The sequence below is a fragment of the Augochlora pura genome, chromosome 8 (assembly GCF_028453695.1).
Source record: "Augochlora pura isolate Apur16 chromosome 8, APUR_v2.2.1, whole genome shotgun sequence".
NCBI classification, from domain to species: Eukaryota; Metazoa; Arthropoda; class Insecta; order Hymenoptera; family Halictidae; genus Augochlora; species Augochlora pura.
Window position 1 is genome coordinate 6,674,919 of NC_135779.1, and position 13,189 is coordinate 6,688,107.

Consider the following 13,189-nt stretch of genomic DNA (forward strand, 5'->3'; position numbering starts at 1 on the left):
AACCTGTTTTCACTATTCACAATTTATTTACGCTGCTCAGTTGGTTCTGAATAAATCTAGACGCTAATCTATTAAATAAAAATAATTAAATAGTAGAATCCTTTTTATAGTGATTTATGGGTTCTATCGTCGGTCAACTTTATTCAACTTCACTTCGTTAAGGTAAAATATGGTGGCTTAAAGAAGATCGAACGAAAGGGTCGAAGATAAGCTCAGCAATTCGTTTCCAATTGTTCCACGGCAAAGTTTGACGTGCTCGTTAAAAATACAGAATCCCGATTAAGATTCAATCTGCAAAACGGCACCGGAGTAACTATTTCTACGGCACGTTAAGGAAATGGAGGTTAAATGAAATTTTCTTTCGTTCGCTGCTCCATTCTGTAAATTAAAAGTATAATGAAATTGTGCCGCGTCCTATCGAATATTACTTTTCGCTCTTCAAACGCGGATAAAATTTCGCTGCGTAATTGTAATCATCTGTGACCCTAGCTACGTTGAGAAGGAACGTTGCATAACCATTCCGCCATATTAACATAAGTCTATAATGAATTATTATCACGCAAAGAGAACAATTCCCGAATTTATTCGTGAAATTGATTTGTGGATTTTTGCATGAATTTAATCGTGAATTTATACGTGATTTTATTTTTGAATTTATTGGTGAATTTAATCGTGAATTTATTCGTGAATTTATTCGCGCAACGCAACAGATTTCGAACCGCGAAGATCGTCGGTAATTACGTCGCGACGTAACGGCGTCCAAGGGAGTCATTACTACCCCTATAGATCCGCGTCGTGTTTTCTCACCTGACATGCTTCGTCGGCCCGTCCTCCTGGCCCTCCTTCAGGGACGACGGCTGTAGACTGAAGCGTCGTCGAAACTGATGCCGACCTTTCATCATTTGTGCGGTGGCGTTCCTATAAAAGAACACGAAACAAGGTTTCACGGCGAGCCTGGATCAGTTCATCTGGGGTCGTCGTAAAACGGGCGAATTCGAGAGTGACGAGCCGTCGTAACGACGGCGTAACCTATTCCTCGTTAAACCCCCCCGGTTTCTTCCAATTTCCACGCGCGCGGTGCCGGAGCTGCCGGCTGGCTCGCGTGTAAAACGCTCCTGGACAGCTATTACGTCGTCTGCGCTCGGTTATAGATCTCCTCCGAGCGCGGCGCGGAAAAAGCTTATGACAGGGGCGACATGATACACCGTCTGTATTATATTACACACCGTCTCTCCCTCTCTCTCTCTCTCTCTTACTCTCTCTCTCTTACTCTCTCTTTATCTATTTTTCTCTCAGCTCGTTGGCACAGCTCCGAAACAGCCAAGAAATATTTCACGCGACTTTCCGAGCTCGTTCGCGCGTCCGTTTAATTGTCCTCGCCGCTTATTCCTCCTCGTTACTTATTCTTCCTCGCGCGTATTCCTCGCCAGCTCCCAACCATATCCACCAAAAACCCTCCACGCGACTTCCGTAAACATTCGAACCCGTTTTCACGAGGACACCGATTGATCTACCCTACGGACGGACGTCCGCGTTTCTGATAAAGCTCGGCGAACCACGCGCGACGAATGGGTTATATCGATCGTGTCGGACGGTTCAGCGGCGGTCGCACGAACGTTGATTCCGCTGCCGGAAGTTCGCGCATTGTTCGTCCTAATTCGGAGATCCCGAGCAACTTTTTATATGCAAGCAAAACGGGGAAAACCTGGTCGCGCGGCATTCCGTGACGCGGATGGATGCCCGAGCCCCTCTGGAAAGCGAAAGTTCCGAGTAGACTCGAACCTCGAGCACGGGGGCTCGTTTTACAAGTGCCTCGAGGAGAGGAGAGAAGAGAGAGAGAGAGAGAGAGAGAGGGCTGTTGTCGGTGCTTCGAGCATCATCGAACCTTGAACATGGTCGAATCTTTCGCGAGCAGCCGCGGCTCTTGTAGCGGACTCGGCTTATCGGTTTGGGAGGACCCGTAATTGGAGGAACTTAGGAAGCGGACCGATTTGAGGTAGGGAACGTTCCACGGAAATTGGAGTTTAGGGGTGCGTTGAAGGTAGTGTATGAAAAAGCTGGTATTGTGTGGAATGATTTGACGTTGTTTATATAGTGGAGTGTTTTGATAATGTTGAAGTATGAGAATTGTTATGTGGGTGACGTGAGTGTTGTATGGAATGCCGAGGCGATTTGTGGAATATTTAGGCGTTTTGTGGAATGGCTAGGCCTTATTTTATGGAATAGCTAGGCATTCTGTAAAATATCTAGGTTTTCTATGGAATACCTAGACACTCTATGGAATAGCTAAACATTTTATAGAATAGCTGGGCATTCTATGGAATAGCTAGGTATTCTATGGAATAGCTAGGTATTCTATGGAATAGCTAGGCATTATTTTATGGAATAGCTAGGCATTATTTTATGGAATAGCTAGGCATTATTTTATGGAATAGCTAGGCATTCTATGGAATTCCTAGGCATTCTATGGCATACCGAAACATTCTATGGAATAAATGGTTAAACATCCTATATATACTAGTTCGCATCTCGACACGTTTCGTTCGAACGTGTTCGATGCTCGCGACGTCGAACCAGAGAAGATCGAGCTGTACTTGTTCGGTGAAAATTCGCGAGGCTTTGTTCACGATGAAGGAGCGTCTCTGGGAAAGGTCGCAACCTCGGCGACATAGAATATTCGCGTGCTTAACGAGGGTATGCCTGGCATTTCAAAGGTTCGTTAAATAGGATTCGTTCGGGGCGATTAATGCTCGTCATCCTTTCGGCGCGAAGTAAGCTGGCATTAAGACGCGAGCACGAGGATCCAGTCTCGACTAGCAGAGAGAGGGAGAGAGAGAGAGAATGAGAGAGAGAGAGAGAGAGAGAGAATGAGAGAGAGAATGAGAGAGAGAGAGAGAGAGAATGAGAGAGAGAGAGAGAGAGAGAATGAGAGAGAGAGAGGTACCACCTATGAATTTGCAAACAACCGTGAAAATTATTCACTCCTGGCTTATGCCGTGCTCGCGAAACGACTCGGCTCCTTCCTCGGAACAATATTCCGCGGGGATGGATTCGCAACAGATGGATCGTTAACTTTAGACTCCATTTGCCTTCAACACAGCAGCGTCCGTCTGAGAGAGGCTGCCGCAGTTTCGAGTAATTTGTTTGCAGCCACGTCCGCGAGGTACGCGTCTGTCAGTGCAGCTGCAACGGAGAGGCCGCTTCAAATGAAAGGACTTCCTACGAATCTGAATGAACCGAATTTGTTGGAGGAGGTTCGGAAAGATTTAGAAAAATCGTGGGTGATGAAGAGAAAATTAATAAGTTAGTCAAGTTAGAAAAATTAGTCAAGTTAGTCAAATTAGAAAAATTAGTCAAGTTAGTCAAGTTAGAAAAATAAGTCGAGTTATTCGAGTTAGTCAAGTTATTCAAGTTATATTAAGTTATCTCAAGTTATCCAAGTTATAATAAATTATCTGAAGTTATTCAAGTTATATTAAGTTATATAAATTTATTCAAATTATATTAAGTTATTCAAGTTAATCAAGTTATATTAAGTTATTCAAGTTACTCAAGTTATATTAAATTATTCAAGTTATATTAAGTTATTCAAGTTATTCAAGTTACTCAAGTTACTCAAGTTATATTAAATTATTCAAGTTATATAAAGTTACATCAAATTATTCAAGGTATATCAAGTTACCTAAAATTATTTTTTTCCGCGACCGTGCAGCAGATTATTAAAACCATTGAATTTTTAACGCGTTTCAACGGACTTCCCCGGAGCAGATCCGGCCTCGTTTCGTTGAATTTCAAAATCGCTACTCTGTTTTACATCGGCAACTTCGCGATCCCGGCGCAGCAAAGAATATTGAAAACACCTCGCAGCAGTTTTCCCCCCCCGAGACTTTTACGCACACGGAGCTAATGCTCCCTGTAAAACTTGCGAGAACTTGCTTCATTTCCTTTCCGAGGTGGGCGAACGGGATCGAATCGCAGGAACTCGCCGAACGATCCACTGTTTCTTTACACAGCGTTTGCTACTTTATCGAAGTTCGGCGACGCGATAAAATCAGGCGAAACCTTAATAACAATAATTAAAAAAATTAAATATTGTAAATGGGAGAATTTTTCATATTAAATATTTTCGATAGGAGAATTGTTCATATTAAATATTGTAGATGGGAGAATTGTTCATATTAAATATTTTCGGTGGGAAAATTCAAATTAACCATGTTCGACCAAAACCTAATCTCGACGATCGCGCACGCCGGCCGCGTGCGCGAACTTTTTAATTTGTTAAAGTGGGAGGAGGTGGAGGTGCGGCGGAAGCAATCAGGAATTTAAAGGGGTTTTTATTTCTTATTTCCCGTGTTCGGTGGAAAGACTTCGGGACGATCTTTGCGGCGATCGACTCCGGGAAATGGGAACGAGAGGAAAAAGGAGGAGCAGGAAAGATGAAAATTCGTCGGACAGCAACGTCGTGAAGTTTTCGCTCGGCGACGGGTCCTCGGAAACGACGGTGGCGTAATTTATCGGGGCGCGGGGTGGTATTCTTTTTAACAAAATCTTGGTCCGTCAAAAATAGTCTCGGATATTCTGCTTATTAAATTATTATTTTCAAAAAATAAGTCACCGCCGTGCCGGACGACCAACGATCGATTCCTCTCGCGTTCCCCGGTCCTTTCGGCTCCTCGCCGTGGGAGGCGACATTTTCTAATCTTGTCCAGGGCCGGTCGGCCGCGATCCCTCCCCCCGCGGATAAACACGTAAACTCACTTCTCCCGGCGTCATCGAACCGTTTTGCGAACCGGATCGATACGCGCCTCTCTTTCTCCGTTCCGCGTGCGTTACGCAGTTTCCCGCCGCCGATAAGCGCGACGCGCGCGTGGCCAGAAGCGCGTTCTCCCGATGGAGAACAAGACCCCGAAGGATCGATAGAACCGGCGCGATAATTGCCAGGCAACCGGCTGAAAACGACGCTGATAGCCGTATCTCGCGAACTTTTTCGTGAGGAATCATCCGCGGCGATGAACCGCGCCGCCGATTCGGCTTTCATTAACGGGGCTACCGATTCGTGGACTGCGGACGCTTAGCAATTTGTTAGACGAATCGCAACACTGTAAGAATGATCCCCTTGGTGCGATGAAATTTTTAGGTTCGTTTATTTATTAATTTTTGGGTGGTATGTTTAATATTTGGCTGGGTTTCTTTGGTTAGTTTTGGAGATTTATTTCACCCTTTGGCACTGTGATTTTTATTTTACTGCTACGTTGAATTAGTCCTGTCTCATTGTTTATAATTCTTTTAGAGGAACATTTATTACCAGATTTTAGCTGCAGGTGAATTAAATTTTATTTCAGCGTAAAAGTAATATTATGCGAAATTTGTATTTAGTAGACTATGTCTGGAATTATTGCATTTGGCAGGATTTACGCACTTTGACTGTTTTTTTTCTCGGTGATTTAATAGTCGGCCGGTTGTTTGCGCAGGTATTGATCTCGTTGGCCGAATTCGCAGTGGCTGGAGCCAGCATATACAATAGAAATCAGTCCGGTTGGTTAATTATTCTATCGAGTTGTAAATAAAATACAGTCCGTGTTGTACGCTCTGTTCAATCGTATGGAATACCGAATTCTGCGACATTGTGAATCGTGTTTGTTAATAATTTCTCGGCAGTGAAACAAATGATACAGTGACGGTAACTATGCGTCGATAAATAATTTTAATTAATAGATGAGTTACAGAGTTATTTAAATATAACTCGTGTCACTATTTTTAACTCGATATCGCGAACGCTAATTTTAGAACGAAGATTAAAATTGTTTTTCATTTTATCGTTCGTTGGCTGACGGACGCCCCGTCACGCTAAATAACAAATATACTCTTTAATTTCACCGTGAAATAATAAGCTCGGCGCTCCGCAGGACTTTTTTAATCGACGATTATCCCGCGTAGTTGCGCAACGACGGCGATAACAGCGTTACTTGCTTTGACGAGCTCATTTAATTGACTCAAACGCTTTCGCGTAAAAGGAATGGCAAAACGTTGCGCCGCGGAGACAGGAAGAGCGAACTCCATTAAAAACCTCCACTAATCGGAACATTTTTTAACCGCGTAAACTTCGTTGTCTCGCGCACGAAATTAAATCAGGCTTCGCAATTTGTTTCTCACCGAACTGCACGTGTTTACAACGCCCTTACCCCTTGCCCTATAATAATAAGTTTCAATTAATTAATTTCCTTTAAATCGAAATCAAATTGAATTTTTCTGTTCTTTTTCATTTTTCTAAAATTGTTAATTAAGGAAAATATTTGGAACAAATGAGTGTTAATCGAGGTAAAAGGAGTCGTAGTGCAAGGGGTTAAACAACTATTGTTATCCTCACAGAAAAATTCATTTTATATTGCAAAGTTCTAAGAACAATGGAATAATTTACTTAAGCTTGACAATTAATTTTTACGTCAACAATATCTTCTCCACTCTATCAAAATCTCTAAAACACTTTGAACAATTTAACTTCCTCAATCTCGACTCGATCAGATAAAAATGATATTTTTCGATGGCACGTCGAGGCGTCGAAGATCGGTTGAAACCCTCATCGATCGGCAAAGGTCGATCGAAATCGGCGAACCGCGCGCTTCCCTCGAACAACAATTTCAATTTTTCCCACGGCAAGAAGGAAGACAAAGGTCCGATGCGGATCGTGACAAAAATTGAAGACGCGACGTGGCTCGCGTACAAGAAGACGCCTCGCGCGACGATCCCGAAGTATTCTTCAAAGATCTCTCTCCCCCGGCTGGGAGACAAACGAGCGCCGCGAACTTTTGCGGCGTGCACGTGAATGCTGTTGCGTTCCCCGTGTTTTCCTCGGGCCATTAGAAATTACTCGGCGAACAAGCTACAGCAGCCGGCAGCGAGACAACTTGCTCAACTTTTCCTCCGACCCGTTGCGCCAGCGCGACCGGCTCTCGAAAATGGTAAAAAATGTATTCTCGTCGCGGATGAGAATGCCAACTGGCGTCGACGAAGATTTGTAATATCGAGATACCATTTTTGAGCGAAATGTATGCTTTGGAGAACGTGGTTGGTTAAGCTTGATGTTTAGATTTTACATTTCGTATTTTCCTTTTATATTTGCATTTTTACATTTTATATCTGTACTTTATATTTGTAGTTTCACATTTTATATTTATATCTTCTATTTGTATGTTCTATTTGTATTTTTACGCTTTATATTTAGATTTTAGATTTGCATTTTATATTTAGATTTTAGATTTGCATTTTATATTTGTATTTTCACATCTTATATTTGTACTTTATATTTCTATTTTTACATTTTATATTTATATTTTCGATTTACATTTTATATTCATATTTATTTTATATTTATATCAAATACTTATATTTCATATTTACCTTTAATATTCATATCTCAAATCGCAGACAGTACTTATACTGACATAAGTATACCAATATATATAATAAGTATACCAAGCAAAACTTGATCGAATTTAAATAATAATCGTCTCGTGGCTATAAAGACTCGACTCAGCTTGAAAATAAACGGGAGTCGAAGTAATTGACTACTGGCCGAGTCTAACAAGAGCATCTAGGTGGCCGGTGATCTCGCGAAAGGGGGTCCCCAATAAAACTGCTTCGCGCCGCGTAAATATGTATTCGAGTGTCCCGCAGCCCGGTCGTTCTCGAGAGCGATAAAAGTGAAAATTTCGCGGGAGGCCGGCCCCGAGGCCGTTTTTAATCCCCGCGGTTTATTGGCTCATAAAGCCCTGAAGAAGCTGCGTACCCGCTCGCGCGCGCCGGTATCGATCAACGGTTTCGCCGCCGTAAACCATCGAAACGGCCGCTGTCCAACTTTTCAATCCAGTCGCCGCGGCGATTTATTTCGACGCCGGTTTGTTGTAGCAGCTCGGGGACAATAAAGGGTGAATTTACTATCATCCCTCCTGACTCGAGAGAGATCCTCTCCTCCCACTACTCCTCTCTCTCTCTCTCTCTCTGTATTCGATAACGCCCCTCCGACCACCCTCTTTCGAGATACGCGCCGCGCCCCTTCGCGTCTCGCGCCATAAATTACGATAATTAGGAAACGCGGCGGCGATCGGGCTCCGTAATATATGCGCTACGATTTGTAATTAACCGCGGGGTAACAGCGAAAGGGGGGTATCGCTCCTCGGGGAGGCAATTATTGCTCCAGGACGACTCTTCGAGAAGCGTTCACGATAAACCTGGCCGCGGCACACGATTCCGAAAATACCGAACCTCGGACGTGGATTAACCCCGATCACGATCGTCTTTGCTCATAATACCGCCATGGAAATTGCACTTTCCCGGACGAGGATTTAGGTGACTTGGTTTTTGTCCAATTAGAGCTTTGCAAATTGGAGGAAGCACTATCGTCGTGGTATCGTTTAAAATAGAATGAATATTTAAAAATACATCGAGTGGCTTTTGTCTTATTTAGATGTTGTTTCATTTTATTTAGATGTTTATTTAGATGTTGCCAGAGTTTGGAATGTTACAGAAATTGCAACAGATTGATCTAAGTAACCCCTCATTTTTAAAAACTTCCAGGACACCCCGTACAAATCGAAGTAACAATTAAAACATGATGCTTCGCCAACTTTCGTTCTCATTAAACTGTTCAGTTTAATATCTGAAAAGTTTTCAGCTTATTTCTTACAATTTTTTATTTGGCTACTCTTTTTCTACAAATTTTTCGTTTGACTACTCTTAAGAAGAAATGAGAATAAAAAGAGGATACGGAAAAATGCAAGAGAAAAACGACGCCAGAACAAAGTGTACTGTGCCTTAAAGTGGCACGTGGACTTCGCCGCGTGACTGAACAATGACTGGCCAAATCTGACAGCCGGAATTGACGTAGAAGAACCTATGAAGATTAATACTGTTCGGGTGAAGGATGCTTTCATAATACGTTCGAGAACAGAGAATGGAAGCGTAAACAGTGGATTTGTGAGAGAGGAAGCTAGAAATTCGGCAAACGGTACAATTTGCGTCAGAATCGTTCACAAAGAGAATAAACGCGAGCATTGTAGAACAATTCTCCGAGATCTGGGATTGGATTAACAATTTTCTATCGATGAATTATAGCGCGAGAAGAGAGCTTGCTACTATATTTAAGGGAGAGAAGATTCTACAATGCGTTGGAAGACAAAGGAAAGTCGAATTTATAGAAAAAGAATCTCGAAATTCGGCAAACAATACAATTTTCATCGGAAAAATTCACAAAGAGAACAAACGCCACCATCATAAAACAATTCTCCAAAACCTAGCATTGTATTAACAATTTCCTATCAGTAACCTATATAACCCTAAAAGAGAGCCTGCAACATTGTTTAAACAAAAGACGATTCTACGTCGCTTTAGAAGACAAAGAGCAGCGAAAAGGAAACTGAGCGTCGAATCCACAGAGAGGAGCTCGAAATTTGGCGAACAGTAGAATTTTGTGATATAGTATAACGCGCGGAGAGTGACTGCAGCTGCAGAAATTCTCGAATGCGAAATTCAAATGATCGCGATGGAAGCTGGGAAAAAAAGAAATCAGGACACGTGTATTCTGCGGGCAACGCAGCTGGCAGCATCGTCGAAACGGCGTGAAATGGTGGATGTCTGGGCGAATTGAAACTGACTGCACAGGGTATCGCTACGGCTTCGCCCCGTGTAATCAGATGCGTCTCGAGACCCGGGATTCCAAAATAATCCGAATTAACCCTTTGACAGCGCCGCAATCTCCGGTAGAACCAGACCCTTCGCTGCCACCGACATTTTCACCGGGAATCTAAAATATTTGTTCGGACTTCTAGCGTTTTTATTTCGTGTAAATTGTGGAAGATTTAGTATAGTGAAGTATTTTATGCGTTATGGAATTGCATTTTGTGACTCGTGTAACAATTGACAGATGTTAGCAATTTTTTAAATTTAATATATCTCAAGTTGTTTTTTGTTTTTTAATTAACTTTTAGAATTGAGAAATAGATGATTCCGGAGGTCATTCGAAGCAACTTTTTCCTTTGCAACAATTTTCTCCGAGGTAGCATTAACGAGTTATTAACAAAAATATAGCGACCAATGAGAGCCGAGCTCCGCCTTCTTAAGGCGACCGAGCCAAAGGCATTTAGCTTCAACCGCATGCCCGCCTGGTGTCAGCAGTACTCTCCTCTCATTGGTCAACGTTTTTCCTTGATAACTCTTTAAGAATTCCTCGGAGAAAATATTCGTAAAGGAAAAAGTTGCTTAAAATCACCTCAGGTGTTTCATTTCCGAATTGTCGAATATTTTAGATATTTCTCAGGCATCCTGTATACTGATAAACTCATGCGAGCGGATATAATACGTCTTCCGTTGCGAAAGAGTTAAAAAGATCCGCCGACTTGTTTTTCTCCCCGGGGACTGCATATCCCGTTCGCTGTTCAGTCTTCCAGCTTTTTCGTTCCCGGAGTTTCAAAGTTTCGGAAACCGAGTGGGATTGGTTCGAACTCTTTGGCTGATATTAATACGTACCGTGAACACGGAATATGACGTAATCTATGTACACGATGAATGACGCACGTATATTTCTCGCGTTTCCATTGATATACAGTATTAGCGTTTTCTTGACACGTTGCTTACGTTCTCGTTCTAATAAATCAATGAATAGCGTAAAAATCTGGGAACAATTTAAGAAATCGAGGAAACCAAAGTTTTCACTCGGCTATAAAAATCATACTTTAAATCATATTTACGAAATTTTATGTCTTTTTATACTCTTTACGGAGAAATGGCGATATTTCATGCCACGACTGGTATAGTCGTCATACGTCAAAAGTAGTGATTATTTGTTATTTAAATTCTAATTTCAGGGAAGACAAAAATATATTTTTTTTAATTTCAAGATCTTTAGGGTTGGATAAAATAAAATAAATAAATAGAAGGAATGGATGATTTGAGATAAATAAAATTATTTTAAGTGTACAATAAGCAGGGGGTGGTATAGTAATTGACTCACCCTGTGTTAGGATATCTATAGTGTACAAAATAACTGTTTTTTCGCATTTAAATTTAAACAATTATGAAATACGATTCCGTGAATAATTATATACTCTATAGTAACTTTTACAATTCTAAACGTTATTTAAACGTAAAATTTAGAAAGTAACATATTTGTAGATTTATATATTGTAAAAAAATATAAGATAGAAATATTTAGATTTAGAAAAATTTATATATAGAAATACTTAGACATGGAAATATTTAGATATAGTAATATTTAAATTAGAAATATTTAGATATAGAAATATCTAGATATAGAAATATTTAAATTAGAAAAATTTACATATAGAAAAATCTAGATATAAAAATATTTAAATATAGTAACATCTACATATCATTCTTTCAACCAACACTATACACCAAAATTAAACACCGCCCACCTCTAGCCGACTACAATAGTCTCCGAGGTATCCAACCGGTGAGAACGGTCGGTGGTTTCGTCACGATGTTTCTTTTTTCCCCCCGGTGCGGGCGCATATCGCGGATAGGCTAAAATTATGCGGAAGCGGGTGATATACGTCCGATCGATATTCAGATTATCCGAAAAAATGATGCGGGCCGGCGTAGGCGGCCGCGTATCGCGACGACGCCGCGCTGATAACGTCTCCCACGATTTACAGCTAATTCGACGAACGTGCCTCGATTTATCTCGCGGCCGCGAGCAGCTGAATAAATTTACTCGGCCCGCTTTATTTATAACGGAACGGCGGGGATGGGGAGCGGCCGTCGCGATGAAGCGATATCAGAAATATAATAAGCGGCGGGGGGCGCGGATCTTTCGATGATCAATCCTTTCATAGTCGAAGCATAAATTATTTTGTTTCCTCCGGTAATCGCGAGTGGCAAAATTATTAATGAAATCTCTCTTTTATGGTAAATTTAAGCAGATATGTTTTTGACACGTTTTTAGTTTTAATAAGTTATGTGATCAGCCTTGTTATCTATAACCTTTTGTCATTTTATATATTTTCAATTCTTAATCGGTGAAAATTGATTGATATTTGCGAGTAACATCTGGAGATGGTACTTTTGACATTAACAATATTTAAAAATTTATTGCCGCTTAGAAAATATTATAGCGATCGGAATAAGAGAAAATCTCATGGGGTAATATCGGATAACTATGGTGGCTAAGGCAATACCTCCCACATTAATTTATTAACTTTTTCCATGGTCCGTCTTGCGCATTATCATGTCGCAGAATAACGTCACTTCTTATAAATAACATGTCGCTCCAACTATAAAATGTCCTCCGCGCGACGCGAACTGTGATACGAGCTGACAAATGACAAATATCGACGTGAGCAGAAACGACATTATTTTCTAGTCCGCTGAACATTTTCCTACGACTGGATCGCGGCCATAAATGCTGGACAGAAAAATGTACAGCGATCGGGTCGCAGATTTTACGAACGAGTTCGCGGAACACGAGCCTGTAGGAACGTTCGATGAATTTTGAAAATACTGTCGCGCCATGCGTGTCCGAGTTATTGCCTTGTAACAGCGAGGCTGTCGTTGCTCCTAAATCGAAATTCGATCTATCGTTGTTGGATCGCGGATTTTCACGTGAAAGAGGAATCGCCGAATTTAATTGCAAGAAATATAGATTGCATGAGAATAGCTTCTTTTTTTCATAATTACCGTAAGTTGCTGGAAAAATTTAATTTTGGTTGGATTTCATTTTATTAGATCTAAAATTTAGTTTTTGTTAGATTTAGTTGTATTGAAGCTGAAATCTAATTTTTGTTAAATTCAATTTTATTAGAGCTGAAATCTAAGTTTTATTAGACTTAATTTTGTTAGAGCCAAAATCCAATTTTTACGAGAATTAATTCTATTAGACCTGAAATCTAAGTTTTATTAGATTTAATTTTGTTATAGCTAGAATCCAATTTTTACGTCATATCCGTCATTCGCGTACAAATATCGCTTTTACTGTCCACTTAATTCATAAAAAATCGTACCTTCATGTCTTGCATAATTATACAATATTTTACAAGAGATTAAAATCGACTTACGGCCAGTTTCCAAGACGCGATTCCTCGCTGCGTGGCACGTTTCCCTCGGACGTCGTTTCGACGCGTAACAGCGTGAAAAAAAAAGATCGAGAGAAAGCGTCGAATCCGCTCTCGGGGAATTG

At 41.0% G+C, this 13,189-nt stretch overlaps 1 protein-coding gene across 1 annotated transcript in view; it reads right to left on the bottom strand.

Moving 5' to 3' along the window:
* The window catches only part of LOC144474351 (ras-related protein Rap-1), a 65,361-nt gene that overhangs the window by 5,951 nt on the left and 46,221 nt on the right, over positions 1-13,189 (bottom strand). Inside the window, exon 2 of the mRNA XM_078189107.1 lies at positions 808-918. Within this exon, the coding sequence (XP_078045233.1) occupies positions 808-902 (95 nt within the window). The 5' untranslated portion in view covers positions 903-918. The remainder of the gene's footprint in view (positions 1-807; positions 919-13,189) is intronic.